At 51.6% G+C, this 20,534-nt stretch overlaps 1 protein-coding gene and 1 long non-coding RNA gene across 5 annotated transcripts; one reads left to right on the forward strand and one right to left on the reverse strand.

Moving 5' to 3' along the window:
* Nucleotides 1-3,611: 3,611 nt before the first annotated feature.
* Nucleotides 3,612-9,049, forward strand: LOC106629324 (uncharacterized). Of its 4 annotated transcripts, none has more exons than XR_012582237.1 (3): nucleotides 3,615-6,079; nucleotides 8,000-8,261; nucleotides 8,855-8,994. It is a non-coding gene; the product is annotated as an uncharacterized LOC106629324 (long non-coding RNA). The 4 variants fall into 4 exon arrangements; XR_012582239.1 differs by lacking the exon at nucleotides 8,855-8,994 and having other exon boundaries at nucleotides 3,615-5,207; nucleotides 5,832-6,079; nucleotides 8,000-8,836; XR_012582238.1 differs by having other exon boundaries at nucleotides 3,616-6,079; nucleotides 8,910-9,049.
* Nucleotides 5,834-13,238, reverse strand: GLYCTK (glycerate kinase). The gene is made up of 4 exons (XM_026792424.2): nucleotides 12,949-13,238; nucleotides 12,428-12,579; nucleotides 10,441-10,616; nucleotides 5,834-9,824 (listed from the first exon to the last, which is right to left on the reverse strand). Exons 1-4 carry the CDS (start codon nucleotides 13,236-13,238, stop codon nucleotides 8,919-8,921), a joined length of 1,524 nt encoding a protein of 507 aa, XP_026648225.2. The 3' UTR covers nucleotides 5,834-8,918.
* Nucleotides 13,239-20,534: the final 7,296 nt, after the last annotated feature.

The following is a 20,534-nucleotide window of genomic DNA, read 5'->3' on the forward strand; positions in this document are numbered from 1 at the left end:
CCAGGCTGGGCTTGTTGCTGGATATTCTGGTATAGGCAGGGGAGAGGTGAGCTGGACTCAAAAGCTGTGTCTGAAGTGATGCCTCAGCACAGAAGTGCTTGTGTTGCTTGTTTTTGGCATCACACTGAGCTCAGGGGTGGTGGGACTGTGGCTGGGTTGTGCATCCAGCAGCTGCTGGTGGGTGGCTCTTAGGTTTGCACCCAGAGTGCTGGAGTGGATGTGTGGGGAGCCCCTTTGCCTCCTTGAGCAGCTGACACAAGAAGTTGTTGGTCACTGAGTGTTCCTGGGCAAGAGGGAGGCTCATCCCCTCCCTGCCCTGCAGCATTTAAAAATTAACAGCTCTCATGAATATAACAGAGTGTCGCCAGCACTCTGGCATGGGCCCTTCGCCTGCACCCCATGGCTCCTCTTGGTTTGCCTGCTGGGTGCCCCAAAAGCTTTTGGAGCCCCTAAAAGGGGATTAGACACAGATGTCCAACACAAAGACTTATTTGCACACCTTGTGTTTCCAAGCCTGCAGGCACCTGTTGGCACAGCTGGTGATGGGTGCCCTGCCCTTGGGCTGCTGGGATGAAGTGACTCAGCCTTGGCCTTGCAGAAAGCCCTGGCAGGGAAGGTGGCCCTGTGCAAGTGGTGGCATGTCCTGGTGATGGTGGCAGAAACCACAGCATGTCCTGCTATGTACCCTCACATCCTGCATGCTTTGCATCCTCCCTGTGCCATCATCCCAGAGCAGTTCCTGTCCCACAGTGGCATGTGCCCCCCTCTGCTGCTGATTCTTTGGGTCCCCACATCCCTGGCTCTGCCACCAAGCCCCTCGTGCAGGCTGCCCAGTGCTGGGACTGGGATGTGGCAGCAGGAGCTGTGCCAGGCACTGTTACTGCCTTGTTTGCTTCTGTGCCAAGTCATTAATATCAAAAAGCTAATTAGGATTCCACAGCCCTTCCCACCCAGGCCTTTCCTTTGGAGGCTGGAGGATCCTTGTCTGCAGGATTTTGCTGCAGCCCTGCGTTCAAAGGAGTCAGTTCTGCTCTGTCCCATCCCGGTGCTTTGTGTCCCTCCCTCTGTTCCTGGCTAATCCGTGTGGCTAAAGCCCCTCCAAGCCTGGCAAATGGGAACTGATATTTGCCAATAATCCCTGTGCTCTCCTGGGCAGGCTTCTCATATTACAGGTTTATTAAAAAAAACAGAACCCAGGCAGCAATAACCGTGGCCCCAGGGAGAGCCCGAGCACAGATTGTTCCTGGTCAAACCCCACCTAAGAGGAGAGTGCAGGCCCGGCCCCATCTCCTGGAGCATCTCTGGGCAAAGCCCAGCCCCTCTTGCAAGCACAGGAGGAGTGAGCCACAATCCTCTTTCTCCCTTGGGAACAAGCAGGATTCCCATGAGTCACAGCCTAAATCCAATTTCTCCCTCAAAGGCTGTGGGATAAACCCTGCTATTGCTCACCAGGGCTCCCCAGTCCAGTGCCAGCACCCCCTGGCCTTGGCATCTTCCCCACTGCTCCTGCACTGGCATCTTGCAGGGACAGGACAGAGCCAGCTCCACCTGCCTGGCACCTGCTAGGACAAACAGACTCTACTACTGATTTTTTGCAAAGCTTTTGAGGAAACTTGCCCAGAATCAGGGATGCTGTTTGCTGTTTCTTCCAGAACAGTAGTAGTGATGTTGCTCCATCCTTTCCCAAAGTCTTGCCTCCTTGAGAATGGGTTTTTCCTGTGGGAAATTCAAACCACTAAATATGTGTAGCTGGGGGTGGGTTTTTTTTGTTTTTTTTCCTGCAAAAAAAATATCAATTTCCCTGCAAGGAGTCTCACTTCAGCTCGAAACATTTCATTGCATGGACTGGGGGTTTCCTTCTGGTTTTAAGTCAACATTTCCCCTCAAAATGTCACTCAGGGAAAGCTGCTATTTTTTACAGCAAAAGTCTGTGATGACATTTTAAGTGGAGAAGAAAATTGCTGCTTCGTTTCAAAATGTCAACTTTGAGTGGGGTGGGCTTAGAGTTTTGTTGTTTTTTTCTTTTTTTTCATTCCGGTGTTTCCCAGGGGAAAAGCAAAACGGTTTCATTAGACTGAGTTACTGTTGCTCCCCCATCGTCTCCAAAATAAATCTGTTTGGCTTTTTTTTTTTAACCTGTTTGCATTTTTGTAGCAGGGAAACTTTTGCCGAGAGAAGTTGTGCTCCGGTGGGATGCTGCCTTGGGAAGGGACAACCCTGCTGCATCCAAACGGAGCCCTCTATGGCAAATTCTCTGCCACCAAACTCCAGTGAGGACCTGTGGGAGAGACTCCACTTTGGTTCCTGTGGGAAGGATTAACAGCACATCCAGGTTTTGAAGCTCTCCTCTCCCTGCTTTCCCTCTGCCTTGTGCTCCTGCTTTTATTTCATACAGCTCTCCTCGAAAATCGCTTGTTCTAGATTAGGCTAGAGACTGGAGTTATCTTCCTTTTATTTATTAGGGTAATTATACCTAATGATTCACATGCTCGGGGAGAGTAATTGCTCCCAAATACAGCGCTGGCAGTGTTCGTACCCAGCCGGGGTGCGGTGATTCACAAACGCATCTTTTCCTACAATTCATCAGCTGATGATCCCGTAATTGCCGACTCGTTCTGGAGCAGTGAAGGAGCGATCGGGACCCGGCGCTGCCCTCCGGTGTTGGGTCCCTGGGAGTGTCCCCTCCCTGCCACCCCAATGCCCGGCACCGTTCCGTTCCTGTCTGGGTTTTGCTGGGGATTTTGGCTGGGCCAAGCCCCTCAAACTGTGGGATTTGTGCTTTTGAAAAAGTCACGGTGCCTAATGTGGCAAATTCCGTGGCACAGCCTGGCCGAGGGAAAGCCAGGGCTGTCCCCCTCTCCATCCTCTCCATCCTCCCAAAAAGTGGCACAGATGTGGTTTGATGCTCACCTCTTCACAGCTCTTGGTGACAGCCTTGGAATTCTGACGTGGAAAGCCAAACCCTCCAGGTTTTACACTGATAAAAGCTTCTGTGGGGATGGATCCCCCTTCCTTGGAGTCTGGCAGCCCTCTGCCTACACTGCCCAGGGAGGGGACATGTGGAGAGCCTTGCCTCAGGACTCTGCCCATCCAGTGTGGGCAGGGACATCCCACGAGGGATGATGGTCAGAGCCCACCCTTCTGCACAGCCCCAGCCACTGGAGAAACCTGGGCATTGGGGTGGAGGAAGGCTTCTGGCAGTGTTTTGAAGAGTGTGGATGTTCCCAGTGCTACCCTGTGGCATGGAAAGGCAGCCTGAGGCTTGGAATTCCTCCTGCAGGCTTAAGGGGAGCCCGGGGTGATGGTTCTGGGGTGGCTCAGCCCCTCTGGAGCTGCTTAAGATAACACCATAGTGCTCAGCTGGAGGCTGCTGGCTGGCTGTGCTATCTGGGGCCAGCAAAAAGTTTTTTAGTGCTGTGTGGCAACCAAACAGTGTATTGCCACTTTGCTGGGGGGGTTTTGCTGTTCGGTTTGTTTTGCGGGGGAGGTTGGTGTGGAGTTTTATTTGTCTTGGTTTTGTTTGTTGGTTTGGGTTTTTTTTTTTCCTTTGGTTTGGGGTTTTTTTTCTTTTTGTTTTTCTTTTTGTTTTTGGTTGTTTTTTTTGTTTTTTTTTTTTTTTTTAGCTAGAAGACCCTTCCTTCTCAGTCTGGGCTGCACTGCATGAGCCTGCACCCAGCACCCATTCTCTCCTGCCCCAGGCACTGCTCCAGCTCTGCCATCCCGTGGATGCCAGAATCGCTGCTGGGATGTGAGCAGAAAGGCAGGGGGAGAGGAGGTGGCACAAACAGCCCTTTCTGCTGGCCACCCTTGGCTTCATCCCCAGCACTGCCTGGGTGGGCTCCCTGCCCTGGTTGTGCCAGTGCTGCTCTCTGAGTGTTCACTGAGGAACAGCTCCCTGCTTTCCCTCCACCCACATCCACCTCCTTAGAGGAGGATCCATGTTAGTGCCTGGTCCCCTGTCAAGAGCTCCTGCAGGCAGCCAGGAGCTGCTCCTAATGGGCTGCCAGGGGATTTGGGATCTGACAGCTGGGTGCTGACAGCTCCCTGCAACTGCTCGCTCCAGCTGCTGGGCTCCTCTCCCTGGTAAGATGGAGAAGGATGCTCTGACTGCCACAGGGAGGAGGCTGGCTCCTTTTTCTCCCTTCACCAGGTGTTTGTGATGGTGCTGGAGGGTTGTGGTGCCCACTGCCTTGGTGGGGCTGGAGGGTTGTGATGCCCACTGCCTTGGTGGGGCTGGTAAAGCCTTGGGGGACAGTGGTGGTACAAGCAGAGGGTTCCCAGGCTGGAGGAGCTCCTGCAGGGTGGTGCTCCCACATGGGCACTGTGAGAGGGAAGGAGGTCTGGGTGCTGCACAGACCAAGTCTTGTCGCAGCCCCTATCAGGGAGTTGGGATGGGAGGCCCTTGTTAGCTGGGAGAGCTGGGAGCAAGTGCTGGCACCTCCTGGGGCTCCCTCTGCAGCAGCTCTGGGGCCTCCCAAGCTTTCTCCTGGCTGACACATCGCCTCTCTCCTCTGCTTGATGCAGGGCTCCTGTGTGTCCCCACAGATGCCATGCAGGGGCTGGGGGGATCCTGGGGCTCCCTGGGGTCCGGCTCCATCCCAGCAGGGCCGTGGCAGCCCGGGCAGAGGGACTGTCCCATCATCCTCCAGCACAGAGCATCTCCCAGCCTGCTGTCTTGTATGGCTTTTTATTCCTATGTGATTATACATCCCACTTCATATAGGGATTGAAGCCGTGCACTACGCCGGGCTCCTGCGGCAGAGAGCAGCCCCTGTGCCACGGGAGCCGGCCTCAGAGGAGCCACCAGAGCTGTCCTCAGGGGCTGGAGGGGGACTGCTGGCCTCAGCCTGAGCTCATCCTGCATCCCAGGCTCTCCAGCACTCTTGGGATGCAGGTGAGGGGTGCCAGGCTGCTTTGGGGTGACGCCGGCACAAGCCCACTCCTTGCACTGCAGCCCCTTGCAAGGGTGGGCCTGGTTCTGCACCACATCTGTGTGGAGAGCCCCAGTGACTGCACTGGTGGGCTGATCCCTGGGGAATCTGCTGCTCTGCTTTTGTCCCCGACTGTCCTGGGATATGCAGGCACTGCCAGCAGCACAGGGGAGGAGGAAGAGGAAAAAGATGCTGAGGAATGGCCACGACAGCAAGGGCTGCCCCAGGCACGATGCTCTTCAAGGTTTCTCAAGAGGCCTCAGCCACTCTTTCAAGGTTTGTGTTATATCTGTCACATTAGCGAAAATGGTGAAAATTGTGGCTTGTGGAGGAGATGAAAGGCAGCCCCTTCCAATGCCTCCATAAAGGAAGGGCCCCATTAACACCTAGTGAATTATTGGCCATTAATCAGGCTCTGTGCAAAATAAAACCATCCACATTTATCATTATTGGATCCTTAATGAAGTGATAATGGGAATGCTGGGGAGCTGTGATATTAATGTCTTCTAAGAGGCAAGAGCAGAGCCAAGGGCGGCAGCCAAGATTTTTAATTTACTGCCAGAAGCTCGTGCTGTTAATAACGCTGTTACTTCCCCCGGCCGTTAGCCCTGTTTGGCTACGAGCTGCCGACCTGGGAGTGCAAATCAACCCTGAACACGCCCAGACTTTGTTCACCTGCTCCCCACACAGCATCTGAGCACGTTTTCCCCACCCACTGTCCCCTGCCCATGTGTAGGGATATGGCTGGGGAGCTGCTGGCCATCTTCACCCACCTGGCTCCTTCCTGAAGGCTGGCTGGTGTAGAAAGTTCTGCTTTTCTGATAAAAAGGGAAGGGACTGTGAGCATCAAGCCCCTGTGTCTCTTACTGTCCTCACTCTCTCTGTGACTTTTCTCCTTAGGCACAAGCACCAGAGCCAGGGTGGCACAGAGCCGGTCCCAGCACAGCCCACACACTGGGGCTGCTCACTGTGACTGCAGCCACACTCCGGTGTCTTCATTTGCACAGCTTTACTCTCATGAGGGCAATATCCCATCCAGGACAAGCTGCAAAGCCTGCTCAGCTCTGGTGACTCACTTGAGTTCCCAGTGGGAAAGTCATTGCTCCTGCCAAGCCCTGCCAGCCCAGAGGCAAATCATTACCAGGCAGGTAAGCCATGCTCTCTCTCGTGTCTTAAGATTTGTGTTATCTCACAAATCCTGTTAAACCTGGCCAGTGGGGCCCAAAGGTATGTTGGCTCATGCATGGGGCCTTTTGACCTTTTGTGAAGGCACTGCAGGTCAGAGGGAGCTGGCCTTGGGCTGGAGTGATAGCAGACAATTCCCTGCTGAGCACTGTCCAGAGGAATGAGATGCTGCTTTGTCTGGGAGGGCTGAGCACACTCCAGTGCTCCTTTTGTCCCTAGGCAGAAGTTGCACAGGGTCCACTAAAGCAACTCCTTGGAAATGGAGCTTTGAGTTATCCAGGCAGAAGCATCAGAGAAGTATTTCTGTAGCCTGGGTGTTCTTGCTGAACCTCCCCCTGGCCTGTCATCTCCTCATTAGGAAAGAAAGGACAAGAACAAAAATCCATATATGGCAGCCAAGCAAAGGTAGATGGGAAATGCACTTCAAACAGCTCCATCCTTTCAACAAAGCTTTTATTAGACTTCTCTCCTCCCCAACACACACTCTTTAATCGTTATGAAAAGCCACCATTCAGGAAGCAAGGACACTGCTGGGGCTACCTGGAGCAAGCATTTCCCAGGAGAAGCCAGCCAGCACTAGCCCAAGGTCCTCTGGAATTGACTGGGAGGCAGCACAAGCAGCAGCTCCAGGTCCAGGGTGGTGCTCAGCAGTGTGGCAGAGCTGTGGGCAGGGGGTTGTGGTGGCCCTGTGGCAGTGTGCCCAGGCTGGCACACTGGTCTGCTGCTGAAGTGACCCTTCTGCCAGGCACCCCAGCCTGAAAGGGAGTCACTCTGCATTCTGCTGGAGCAGAATGGCCCAGGGAGCACCCAGCAGTGTGGAGCCAGCCTCACCCAGCTGTCCTGCTGCAGCCCACACCTGTGGCTGTGTTAGTGCCCGTGTTAGTGCCCCGTGGAGCTGCCCTGCTGGGCATGGAGCAGGCGACCTGCCAGCGACCTCTGGAGAAAAACACAGGGCGCAAAGCAGCTTCTCCTGCACAACCACCCCTGACATTACAGGGGGCACAGCGAGCTCTGTAATGCTTGGCAGATTTTCCCCAGCAGATCTCAGAGCTGTTTGCCACTGTGAGCAAGTTCAGGCATGTTACAAAAGACCTTCAGACTCTGAGGACAAATGAGATGCATGGATGAGTTTAAACCACCAGGCAAGAGTGGGGTTTTGAAATTCCCAGGGTTGTGCCTTATTCTGAGCCTGGGCTGTAGCCCAGAATGTCCAGCTGCCAGCCTGGCATCGACAGCAGGCCCCACGATGGTCCTGCTGATATCCCTACTTGTTAGATACTGGCTTCAAAACCAAAATAGGAGGTTTTGCATCCTCCACAAAACCCCACCCTCTGATCCACCTTGAAGTGGGGTGCAGAACAAGTGACTGTTCAGTGAGACACCACAGGCTGTTGGCACAAGGGTGTATTTATGTCACGAGATGAGATCAGGCACACGGAGTAGGTCGGGCTGTCTGGAAAGAGTCTGAGTCAAGCGTGTCCTATTACATTAGAGCTGGATTTTCAAAGGAGCTCAGCTCCCACTTAGACTCTGTAACAAACAGACGGATATTCAAAAGGAGTTGAACGTGCTGGGTCATACTGGCTGCTGAGCTAAAGCCCTTTGAATACCCAGCCAAACCGTCAGTGTGCCTGTTGCTGCAGGCAAAGCCCTCCTGAAATCCAGCCCCACTGTGAGGTCCCTGTCCTGGGAAACCGAGCTCATCTCTAGTCTCCCACATACCACACTGCAGTAGGTGACAAAAACTGTGTCCTCGTGCATGTGGGGGGAGCAGCTCCCTGTCAGAGCACAGCTCTGGCAGATCTGCCCTTTGATCAGCTCAGCAGTATGGGTCAGGAGAGCTGAGCACGAAGGTTTCCTTGTCTTTTGTTCTGTGGAATTAGCAGAGTTAATCAGAATGACAGCAACTTCTGCCTCAGTGCAGAGGAAAGGTCAGTGGCTCAGGCTGGATGCACGACAGTTTTCTACAGCTGGAAAACAACACCATGAAAGCTCATAGCATACAAGCTGCTGGCACACAGGCTCTCCCAACAGGGACCAGCAGGGAAGATGTTGCTGTGGAGGGAAGGAGGCTGGAGGAGGACTCCACACAGCTGGCTTGTCACTGTGCTTCATTCATCCCCATCCTTACACTGTACAGTGAAGGTATGTCGTCCTCTTTGTCACTGTGCACTGCTTGTGTCACCCAGCCAGTATCAAGAACTTCTCTGTGCCAGTGTGCTTCTTAGCCACACTCCTGCTGTGCATCCTGCTGGGCCTGGGGTCTCTGTCATCTCAGTACCCTGCTGTGGGAAGAGCTGCAGGGCACTGTGCTGGCTTGTGGAGCAGGTGCTGGGTGTTCCCTTCCCAGCACATCCCCCCAGCAGCTCCATGCTTCATGTGAGCAGGCCTTGCTGTAATTTGCTCCAGTGGACCCCTAAAACCCCACTGCTGAGCTGCTCTTAGCTTGGAGCACCACAAGTGCAACAGTGCAGCAAGGGCTCTCCATGGTAGCCCTGCAAATGGCCTCAACTTCCCTACATCTCTTAAATTAACCATAGCTGGAGCAGTCACAAGCTTTAAATCCAGTTTCCTTGTCTGTAATGTGACCTCTTACCTTCCTCTGATCCCACCAATTACAAGTGCTTGTTTTTGCTGTGGATGTCCACTGATGTATCTAATTAGTGGATTCTTTCTGTCAAAGACACTGGCAGCCTCAACAGTGAGCCCTAATTTAAGTAGTTTGCATTTGTCCACAGCATTGGTCCTTTCATTTACTCCTGCTCCTAATTAAGTGCATCTGGGTGTCTGCAGAGGGAGCTCTCATGATCTCTCCGTGGCTCTAATTAAAATGGCCTGGATGTCCATGACATTGGTGCCTGTCAAGCCTGTCACCAGGAGGTGATGCCCACCTTGAAACTGGCTGAAGAACGTGTAGGAGTCGTTGTTCCTGAGAAAGGCCTCCACATCCAGGCCCTCCTGAAGTGCCTCAGCCACCAGCCCTGGGCTGCAGAAGGCTCCTGCTGCCTCCGTTGGCCCATCCTGCCCGTCTGTTCCCCCACTGAGGAAGAGGATCTCACACCTCCCTTGGGGGCTGCTGGCTCCTGTGGCCTGGGCCCTGTGCAGCCCCAGCCCCACACGCAGGGCCAGCTCCTGGTTTCTCCCTCCCTTTCCTGTTCCTTGGAGCTGGACTGTGGTTTCTCCACCAGCCAGGATGCAGACTGGTCTGTCGGGCCCCAATCCTCTCAGGGCCTGTAGGAACTCCTCCAGGTGCAAGCCCGGGATCTGCAGCTCTGCTGCCAGCTGCAGGAGATTGCCCCTCAGCTCGTCCCCCAGGGGCCCTTCTGCGAGGCTGCTGAAGCCCAGGCAGAGCAGCTGGATCAGCTGGCAGTACAGGGTGGCAACATGGCCCACTTCCCCCTGCACTGCTGCACTCAGCACCAGGGCTGCATAGCCCAGGCCCTCAGCCTGGCACCTGGCCTCCTCCAGAGCCAGCCTGTTGGAGCCAAGGATGATGTTGGAAACGTGGGAGTAGTTTTCTGGAGCAGTGGGCTTGGTGGGAGAGCTGGAGAGGACCATTTCCACTGACTTGGGCAGGCTGTGCAGCAGGTTGTATTTGGTGAGTATCTGAAGGCAGTCTTGGACACTGTGGGAGCTGGGAGCAGTGGGCCCACTCGCTATGATGTCCAGGGGGTCACCTATCACATCAGACAGGATGAGACTCACCACCTATGGAAAGAAATGCCCACAGATTATTGCAGGAGGCAAAGACAGGTGACCACAAAAGAGCCCTGGCATAAGCACTGCTCTGAGTTCCATCCCCACATCAAAGCAGATGGAAACAGGGTAGGTCTTCACCCATTGTCAATTTATGGACCTGTGAGTGTCACCTTGCCCTTCTCAAACCCACAGATTTACAGTCCCCTTTGAAACTGGACTATCATGCTGGAAGATGTAACCTGTGACACTGCACTTGTCAGGCCCAACCTCGTGTGGTTCAGCAATGGGACACGCTGAGAACAGCCCCCAGGGGAGCCAAGGGTCAGGGCCAGCCTTGAAAGCACTGTGCTGAAGCACCAACACTTGGAAGTGCCTGCTGGCTGTGGACTGGGGTCTGCAGAGTGGCATGATGGGATGGCTGATGTTTCCCAAGTCTGAATTCCCACTCTCCCAGCTCTGTCTCCCTGAGAGTTTTGGTCCAAAGTGAAATCTCAGCCAGGGAGCCCCAAAACAGTGTGCAAAGCTGTTCACTCAGTATGGACAAAAACCTGGCAAGCTGATTTAAACCTGTGTTTTGAGGGTAGATGGGTGATGTCTGGGCAGACAGGGGCTTTCCCTTGGTTACCCGAGCAGGATGTGCCAGCTGGGCCAGCCCTCCACCCTTCAGCACAGACAGAGTCTTCCGGACAATGTTCAGCTCCTGTATGGCAGCTCCTCGGGAAGCCAACAGCTTTGTGAGCTTCTCCTTCTCCTCCAGGAGGATGGGAGGGATGGGAGCAGGCAGGAGGGCTGATCCACCCCCTAGGATGCAGAAGAGATGGCAAGGACATCAGGATAGCAGGAGAAGGAGGACAAAGGAGAGCAAGGCTTTAGCCTTTTCCCTCACAGGTGTCTGGAGGGAAGGCAGAGGTGGTTGGGGACCTAAGCTAACACCTCTGGGGAATTCAGTCATCCTCAATGGTGGGTTTGAATCACTGCTGTGCTGCACTCTCTGCAGTCAGCTACACTTCACCCAGGCAGTGTGAGCCTGGCTGCATGGGGGCACCACAAGCCTGCAGTGTGGTGGGGGTGACAGAAGAGGGACAGCACCCACCCTCACCTCTGCACTGGGCTGGAGCTGGCTCCTCACACTGATACTCAGGGGTCACCTGGCTGGGTGAGCATGGAGCCATGGCCTCCATGGCTCACAGAGCAGCCAGTGCTGGCCACATGGGGACACACATGCCTGCTTTAGTGCTCCATTTATTCAGGACAGTGTGTAAAAACACTGGCTAGGGATGCAGCAAGATTGGAAACTGCTGAACTGCACTCATCTAGGCCTGGGAGGAGAGAAAAGGGGGGACAGTAATGCAAAGGACAAAGAACACTCTGAGTCCAGGGTGATAGCTTCACTGCTGGGAATTCTGTCTGACACAAGCAGGCGTTGGAAATGTGGAAAAGAAGGAAAGGTTCTAATGGAAAAGTGGAATGGATTGAAAATACAGAGGAGAAAAGAGCAAGGTCTGTGCACAGAGTGAACGTGCACAGAAGTACAGCTGAATGCTACTGTCAAAATGCAAAGCCTGCTCAGAGGTTTGAGACAAATCAGCATCAATAAAACATGATGAGCAAGAAAAACAAATGCAAATGCCTGTGTTTCAGTCAATAGCCAGGGATCTAGCTGAGAGGCAGGAGCAGTTGGGGACCGGCTGCTGTGTGGGAGTGCACATGCACAGGGAGTCACAGCCACGGGGAGATCCTGTTCAGGCTCCCTGAAGGGCTGAGGAGTCTCTTGGAGATCCCTGGAGCCAAAAGACAGGAGGAAGCCCAGGGGAATCCCCAGAAAGCACAGCTAGCTTCCAGTCACTTGGGTGTTTGCCTAATGGCACTGCTCTCTCTGTACTGGATCAGGCTGCAGCATCCACAGAGGAATAAACACTGAGCAGAGGAGAACAAGGCCTTTCTGCAGAGCTGCTCCAAGCCCCTGCATGCTTCTGCCACTGAGCTCAGGATGAGGTGATGTCACTGCATCCCTCTGATTCATCTTCTTGCACAGCCCTAGATCTGGGGACAGCCTGGGGGCCACCAGCCAGCCCTGGGGGTGTGCAGGGCTGCCCCTGCAAGGCATGCAGCTTACTGTGTGCTACCTGGAGGCCTCGTTTCCACTAGCTGGGAAGGAGCCAAGCCCTGGGAAAGGTCAGTCCCAGAGCTCAGCTTTCAGACTCACGCTCCTGCACAAAGGCGGAGCATGCAAATCTACCAGGTGCTTGCTTCTCCAAGTCTGCGTCCCCAAAGGTAAGGAGGGGGCAGGAAGAAAGTGTCTCCTTGCCAGGAGGTGGGAACAGCTGCCAGGCTGTGCTCAGAGGTGCCACTTCTCTGTGGTGGCACAGCTGCAGGACCCAGCCTGTGCAGCTCAGCCTCTTTCCAGTGCTGGGAGTGAGCAGCAGGAAGCCCTGTGCTCTCCCTTGCTGCATGCCTGGAGGAAGGACGGCAGAAGGCAGAGGGAAAATCAGAGGTGCAAGTGTCTGTGCTGAAGGGGCTGGCACAGCACAGCACTCCCTTGCTGCAGGGTCAGGGGTGGGCAGGCAGCTGGGGGCCTCAGCAGATCCCACTCCCTGGGATCCCCACACTACCTGAGATGAGCACAAGGAGCAGGTCATCTGCAGTCAGACTCTCAGCCAGCTCCTGGATGGCAACTGCTCCCTTCAGAGCCTCTGCATCTGGGAGGTTGTTCTTGGCACCTTCGATGACCTGGATTCTGCTATGTGGCTTCAGCAGCATCTCCCTGGTGAGGTAAGAGAGGCAATTACACCACGGATCTGTGCACCCACACAGGCAGCCAGGCTGTCACCTGCAGGTGCCTGGGGTACCAGTGGCATACAGGGAGTGACCAGGACACAAAGCCTTTGCTGAGTGTCTCTTCCCCACAGCCAGAGAGGCAGCACACCCAGCACAAGAGGTGAGCTGCATTCCTGGTGTCACTGGGATGTGATGGTGGTTGAAGATGAGAACAGGGGGGTGGATGGGGTGGGCAGCAAAGCAAGGGCAGCTCAGAAGGACTTAAGGTGTTCATAGCAATATCCCACAGAGGGAAAATCTGGCAGCTTATACCCCTCCTCCCTTCTCCCCAAAACTGCCCAGAAACAGTCCTTACTGCATTCCTGCTCGCTGCAGGCTCTCCTGGATCCCCAGTGGCACATTGATAATCCCCCGAGTGAGGTGCTCTCCCAGGATCTCTTCTGCTGCTGCAGCCATCCCCAGCACAGCTTTTCCAAAACCCACCAGGTACAGGTGGTCCCTCTTCAGTGGAAAGGCCTGGCCCTTGACCAGCAGCTGAGGGCTCCCATCTCCCTGGAGCTTCAGAGCCCTCCTCAGCATGGGAGCGGGGCGGACGGTGCCCAGGGCGCCGCGGAACAGGGACAGCGCGTGCTCGCGGAGGGACATGGGGCACAGGCTGCCAGGGCTGAGCCCCTCTGCCTTGTGGGGTGGGCTTCTGCACTCCTGCCACCGCTGACAAGGCACCAAGGGCTGAAACAGCCAGCAGCCTCCAACCTGCAAGGGAAAGTGAACACTTTGGCTAGCAGAAGAGACAGGGCTGTCACAGAAAGAACAGAGAGGTCAAAACATGAACTGTGGAACTCTAGCTCCTGTTTCCCCTAGATTAAGGTGTCATACAAGCAGCATTTTCTAACTTTTCCCCAGGCAGGAGGAAGGGAAGGACAGTGTCACATTCAAACTATCTGTCAGCTTGTGATTCCCCTGCAATCTCATCACCTCCTGCAGGGAAGGTGAGCTCTGCCAGCCAGCTCCTCCATCACTGTAGATTTGCCACTGGCAAGCCATCATTTCTATTTGCTTAGCGTTTGACACATCTCCAAACTGTGGAAGCTGCTCTCTGTCCTGGAGAGAGCAGGGCATCTGGGTGGAACAGCTTTTCACTACATTAACTCCCTTCCCCATGCCAGCCAAATGCTGATGTCATCCTCTGGCTGTGCATTGCCCCATGTGTCCCTGCAGCATCAGACACGGACTGAGGAGAAACAACAGCCTTGCTGGCTGCCCCATCCCTTGCTGCTGGTGGCCACAGAGAGACCAGTAATGAGGTTTCCTCACCAAACAGCAAATTAACACAAGGCTTAATTTACCTTTCTCTTTTACTCCTCATTATCCATTAAAATCACATTTAGAGCCCAAATAAGAGTTCATATCCAGGCAAAGTGTCTGTGAAAGCCCATTTGAGCTGCTCTCCACTGAGCATTAGCATTATCTGCAGCAGATCTGTGCATGGACCAAAAAATCTCAGCTGCTCAAGGGCAGATACTTGTCTTGACAGAGGAAAGGTGGCCCCTGCCAGCACACACACATCTATTCCCTCCCAGCATTTCTCCTTCCTTCTGTTAACTGGCAGCAAGTTCACTGCTGGTTTCTGAGGATCAAAGATCCTTGTGATCTGCATCTCTCCTGCTCATGGCATTTAAGGCAGGGTGCCAGGAGGCTGAAGCAGCCAGGGCAACACACTTGATCACAGACCCATTGAAATTCCCTGAGAGAGAGTTAATCCTCTCTCAAGTAAAGGGATGTGTTTTGTGCAAGGGCTTCTTTTAGGAGAGCTCAGGAGTCCAGAGGTCTCTTTGTCCTGACACTCCCTAGCATTGCAAGGTGTTAATCATTAAGCTGGACAAGCTTTTCAACAGCTCCTCTGGGTCTAAATCTGCCTTAATTTGCTGCAGGGACCCAAAAGATCTACAGAGAAAACCTCTACACACCTTCTCAGGCATTGAAACCTGGGAACACTCTGAAATACTGGGACAAGGGACTTGTAGGTAAGGCTATTAAGAGAATCAAAAGTTTGTCAGAGAAAGAACCCCAGGAAGTGGGGAAAGACCCTTAAGAACAAGGCTAGCAGTAAACGATTCATTGCTTAGGAGAACAGATTTTAAAGCCAAAAGCCAAGGCAGATTAACTACCTATGTGTACTCCCTTTAGGTGCTGTCAGGAATGGCTTTTCAACCACGAGGAGACAGGAGAACAAAAGACAGGGTGCCCTGACCACTTTGTTACTAAATTCTTAAACTTCATGGCAGCTGATGCTGCCAGCAGTTGAAACCACTGACCCCACTCCAGTGAGGGCCAGAGTAACTGTGCTGGCCGCAGGGAGGTCAGCCCTGCACCTCTCAGGAACTGAGACAAGCATCTCTGCTCCCAGCAGGTCTCTGATTCACCTGGCCCCGGGCACTGTGCAATCAGAGGAAGGTGCTACAAAGCAGAGGTGTATCACACCCCAGGTCACCTCGTCTGAGCTGCAATACAGGTTTGCAGGAAAGGCTGGAGAACAAAAGCTTAAAGGGAGGCAGGGGAATTTAAGAAAATAAAGCCCCAAAGTTTTTAACAGGCTTTGTCTCTGCCTTGATGTCTCTGCGCGCCGCTGACCCTGAAGCCCGGGGAAATTGAGCACAAGCAGACCTGCAGGGGAAATGCAGCACATGCAGACCTGCAGGGGAAACGGAGCACAAGCAGACCTGCAGCCGTGGCTCTGTCACACGTGCCCTCCTGGCAGCTCCAGCTCCAGACACCACACAGCAGGCAGGAGTTCTTTAAAGGCAGTCCTCTCCTACTGGAGGTGGGAAAACTAAATGCAGCTTAATTCTGGCACTTGTGTACATACTGCTAATGCTTACTCTGGAAAGCATTTCAGTACAATAGCAGGCATGTAATCTGTTTTCTGCACTCTGAACTCAGATTATATTTTAACCATCGAGGCCTGATCCAGAGCCTGTGGAAGCCAGCAAGTGCCTTTCTACTGCATCTCAGGATTTTGGGGTTCACTGCCTGGCACTGATCTCAGAGCACAGGTGTAAAGGCAGAGTAAATACAGTGTAAAACCCCCTAGTGCTCTGAGGTTATCCAACGTTATACCAGTGCAACAAAGAGCTGAATTTGGCACAGATCCATTTGCTTTGGATGTCTCAGTGTGTGACTCTGCTCCTTGTCAGCTCTGATTAGACACACAGGCTCACTGGAGACTCCCCTTGGAATGGGGGTGCTGCTAATGATACCACAAATCCCTTTTTATGTAATTTATTTATACAGTCTCAGGCACTGGGTACTAAATGTCATCAGGGAACAGCTATAAATCAGTGCTATGAAATCCACTGTAGATATTAACAAAAAATAAAACTCCTACTCATTTTACTAAGGCTTTAAAAACAAGATCAAGAGAACTGAATATCACCCCAAAACACAGGCAGTAGTGGAAAGAAAAATAACCCAAATGGCAGCTCTCATGCTCCCTCCCCAGATGGTGGGTTTAGAAGTGGTGTAATTGCCTGTTAAGTGCTACATATTGCACGAGGGGAAATTACACCCTCACATCCCTGCCTTTTCCTCTTCCCACTGCTGGCTGTGAGGAATCTGGGCTGGGAGAAGGGGCTGATGATGTGACTCATATTACTTCATGCACTAATCTTAGTTTCCCAGTTTCTCAGGAAAATCACTTAAGGATGAATGAGCCCCCTTCTGTATGGATATAAGGTGACAAGCTACAGGCACAAGGTTCAGGTTTCACACCTTCTCTTTGTCCCTAGTTGGGATAATGTGGAGTTGGGATATAGTCTTTTGAAAAGTTTTCTGTAAGTTTGTACTAAGCTTAGGATGAAAATGATGCTAAGAATTGCCTGTTCCAAAGAGAGCTGGAGGATTGTAAGGGGTTTAGATTAATCCCCTTTAAATGAAAACTTCCTCAGCTTTCATTCATGAATAATCTACGCACTTATAATAATCTACACACACCATTATAAGCCCTTTCTTCAGAGGGCTCCTCCTAAGCCTGTAGAAATTTCCACTGTTAGCTCTCACACCAAAATGCAGCAAAACCCCAGCTTCTCATTTTCACCTTCTCTGGGAAAGAGGGAGGGGAAGGAGCTGGACTGTGATAAAATACAGGCAAAACGCTCGTTTGCATTACCTTTCATTAACTTTTTAATTAAAGCAATTCTGCAGGCAAGGAGCCAAAGTCAGAGGGAGACAGAAAGAATCCAGCAGTAGGGGCAGAAATGTGGTAAAGCTGCCAAGTAAATTGGATGGTGGCAAGAGACCAAAAGCATGGACATAGCAGGGCAGAGTCTGAGCCATAAACTTGGAGGCACACTGGGGAAGAAAACAGTGAACAAATGAGCTGGCCATGCCCATGCAGTGAAAAAAATGAGCCAGCACCTGACTCCATGGCAGGTACTTGAAAGCTAGAAAAATACTCCTTTACTCCTTTCTAGGGGCCAGTCTGCCATCACTGGGCAGAGCTGAGCTGTTCCAGGTGCTGTGGTTGGAGGTTTGTTCAAGGATTTGCATCTTGGGCTTGTGGTTTTTTTGAACTTGGGGCAATTGAGCTTATTGCAGGCCAACCCAACCACAGAGACATCCTGAGCATTTCAGGTGCTGTGAGATCAGAGGATGCTGTGCCAGAATACATGATTTAACTGAGAACAGGGACCTAAGTTACTTTAGTTCCAATGCTGTCAGGATGCCTCTGGATTTCCTCCAGGACTGGTGGCTGGCACACCTTCCACAGGGTCAGCTTCAAAATCCCCGAGGGGCTAGGAAAATATTTGAGATAGCACTGGATCAAACCCCAGTTGGAGGATAATTTTGAGCTCAAGCTCTAAGAGACAGATTACAGCAGTAAACTCCCAGACACAGCAAGTTTTAGCAGTGTCTCTTGTTCCTCGTTTTTCTTGCTGCGTGACTTTTTTTCTGGCCTCTCAGCATGTAAATTACTGACAGGCTCACCAAGGCTCCCTTCTTCCATTCCTCCTGCATCACCAGGGGAATTTACCTATGAAGTACAACAAAGTGAAGATTTTACTGCCTTAAACTCCCCCGTTCCCACTTACTGACACATCTCCTCTATCATTTGATATATCAACTTTAATTCGCCTGGTGAGCCCTGCTCAAACCCGGGCTTGCTGCTCCACATGGTCCCAAAAGCATTACAAGAAAATTTTCCAGGAGATGCACTAAACCCAGGAGGGAAACAACGCACTGAAGGCTTGTTCCAAGTGACTATTCTGGGAGGATTAGATGGGGGATTTTTCAAGACTAATCTCTTTAAATGAAAATTTCAGAATTTGATTAATTTTTTAATCTGCACATGGATTTGCATAAAATTACTGCACTGCCTCATTCACATCTGGCAAAAGAGAAAATGTCTGAAGCAAGGATGGGCAGCTATGAAGGGTCCAGTGCACGAGTGGGTGTGCAGGGACAGGGTGAGGGGCGCTTTGCCCCCTCTCACTGCATCCAAAAGTGGGAAAAAGTATCAGGGTGGTCAGCAGCAGTATGATGAGTCCACAGGGTTTGCTAGGCAGGCAAGGGAGAAGGTAGGATGGAGCCTGGATACCTTTGTTTTAAGAATATGCTGAGCTCTGGGAAAGCCAGGAGTCCTAGTTTCCAGTACATGGCTTTCTATATGTTTCTCGGAAAAGAAATATGTTGCTCTCATGACTGATTTACTCACCAGGAAAGTGTCAACAGGGTCTCTCTGCCTTTGATGGGGAATGTGGCTTAAGGCCAAACACAGGAAAGATAAGTGTTCTATTCAGCATTTTATATATATAGATCAGTATCATTAGCAAAAAAAAATTAACTGGATTTGACATATGCATCTTACTAGTTTTTCTAGGTCACACTCCCTTCACTCCCTATATATCTTTTGGAAATGATTTTCCCATGCTCTGGGGATTGCAAGAAAAATTTTTCACTAAAAATTCTTCTGTAGCTCAACACAGAACACTACTACCCTGAAGCCAAGCCCATGCCAAGTTTACTTCCTTTCATGCTGTAATTTCTCAAGCTCCCTATTCTGAGTCAACTTGCCATCAAAGATGAGAGTCATTTAAAATCCAGGGAAGGATCACAGTATTCTAGAGAAGATGAAAAGCTGCGAGCCTTGAGGACTGGAATAGTAGAAAGGGGTTGAAATTCAGTGCTGCGAAATACAAGGTCATGGTCTTTGGGATTAATAGCAGAAAATTATGAGCTCCTCAGCTGGAAATAACATAAGAGGAGAAAGAGCCAGGAATCTTAATCAGTCACAGGATGACAATTACAGCTGCCCTCTGGGCTGAGACAAGAGGCTGTGGGGAAGGTGGAAAGCAGCAGATGTGAACTGCCTGGACTTTGCTGGGGTTTTTGACATCATTCAGTGAGCACGCTGGAGGGTGGGCTGGGCAATCACAGCTGGACCCAGCCTGACCACGGGCTCAGAGGGCAGAAAGCATGGCTCGGGGTCCAGCTGACAGCTGGTCATCAGCTGGGGCTCTGCTGGTGCTTGTGCTGCCCCACGGCTTCATTAGGGACCCAGAGAGCAGCACAGAGTTTGGGGAGCTGCTGATGGAGGCACCTTCCAGAGGAGCTGGGATAAACTCAAGGTCGGGGCCCACAGAAAGCTCAGGGCCCTCAGCAGGGAGAAGTGTGAATTTTTGCTGCTGAGCAAGCACAAGTGCCTGTATTGTGCAGGTTCCATGGTATCTAATACAGAAATGCATAGGTAGAATAACTGCATTTGATCGATATTACTCAAGCAGCAATTAAACGTTTTTTCCATTAACTAATTTTGCAGGGGCATTATCCATAATTCCTACTTAATATGACATTTTTCTAGGAGATCCAATTATCCTGCCAGCTAAATTCCAGCTTGGTATAAACTGACAAACTAAGTTCCAACGATTAGGAAGAAAGGCAGAAGAATAAAAAGGAAGTGACAAAATATCAAATCAACAACCCACGGTGTTATACAACTCTAAAACTTAGCTAAGTATTGTAGGTGTTTTGAAGTAAATTGTCTTATGATGTTATTGGTGAGTCACCTCCGGGCCTGCAGGAGATAATCCAGGCTCTGATCCTGCAATTTAGGGTGTGCAGGAGGCACGACATTCCCAGCTTTTCTAAACCCTCTTATCACAGGAAAATAAATCAGTTGTGGGTTTTGAACAGGCCTAACAAAGGGGCAGCTGACCCCAGACCCTCGGGAGGAATGCAGGTGTGTTCTGGTATCCCTGGACTCCCCTGTGAAAGTCTTGACTTTGTTTCAAAGTAAAAAAGGTAAATCATTCTGAGAGCCAAACTCACAGCAGTGTGAGAGGATGAGATCTTCAAACATGTAAGTGGGAGCTCCAGCAAGCAAACAGCGAGGGCAAGGACTCTGAGAAAAGAAACAATTCACTAAATCAGACAAAAATAAATGCACACAAAATAATTGAGCCCGCTTGAAGGATGTGCAGAGCTTTAACAGTCCTTGGACTTGCTGAGGTTTGACCACAGGAGGGCAACAGGATCCAAAAGCAAAATCAAACTCTATTCTGGACACCTTGAGAGAAAATGCAATTAACGTTCAGGAAGGCATCTACGGTTTATTTTTTTTTCTTTTGATTGTGTTTCTGGGGGATCAAAGTGACAAGATCTGCTGGTTTCTAAATTTAAAATAGCAGCAAACTTCGTGGGGTGAAATTTTCACAGCTACTCATAGTCCAAGAGCAGCTTTTTAAGGTAAGAAATACACAAAAACATGCACACTGACCCTGTCATCAGGATTTGTGATAGAAAAAAGCAGTTCCAAGGTGTGTGTACTGCAGCAGCTTCCTCAAAAGCCACGGTGTGTTTCTCAAAGGCTTAAGTGTGTGCTGCCCACCTTTACCTGAGAGCCCACATGGTGTAGGAGGACGGTGCTACAGCTGTGGTGTTGCTGTA

Source organism: Zonotrichia albicollis, chromosome 12 (assembly GCF_047830755.1).
Source record: "Zonotrichia albicollis isolate bZonAlb1 chromosome 12, bZonAlb1.hap1, whole genome shotgun sequence".
Taxonomy (NCBI): Eukaryota; Metazoa; Chordata; class Aves; order Passeriformes; family Passerellidae; genus Zonotrichia; species Zonotrichia albicollis.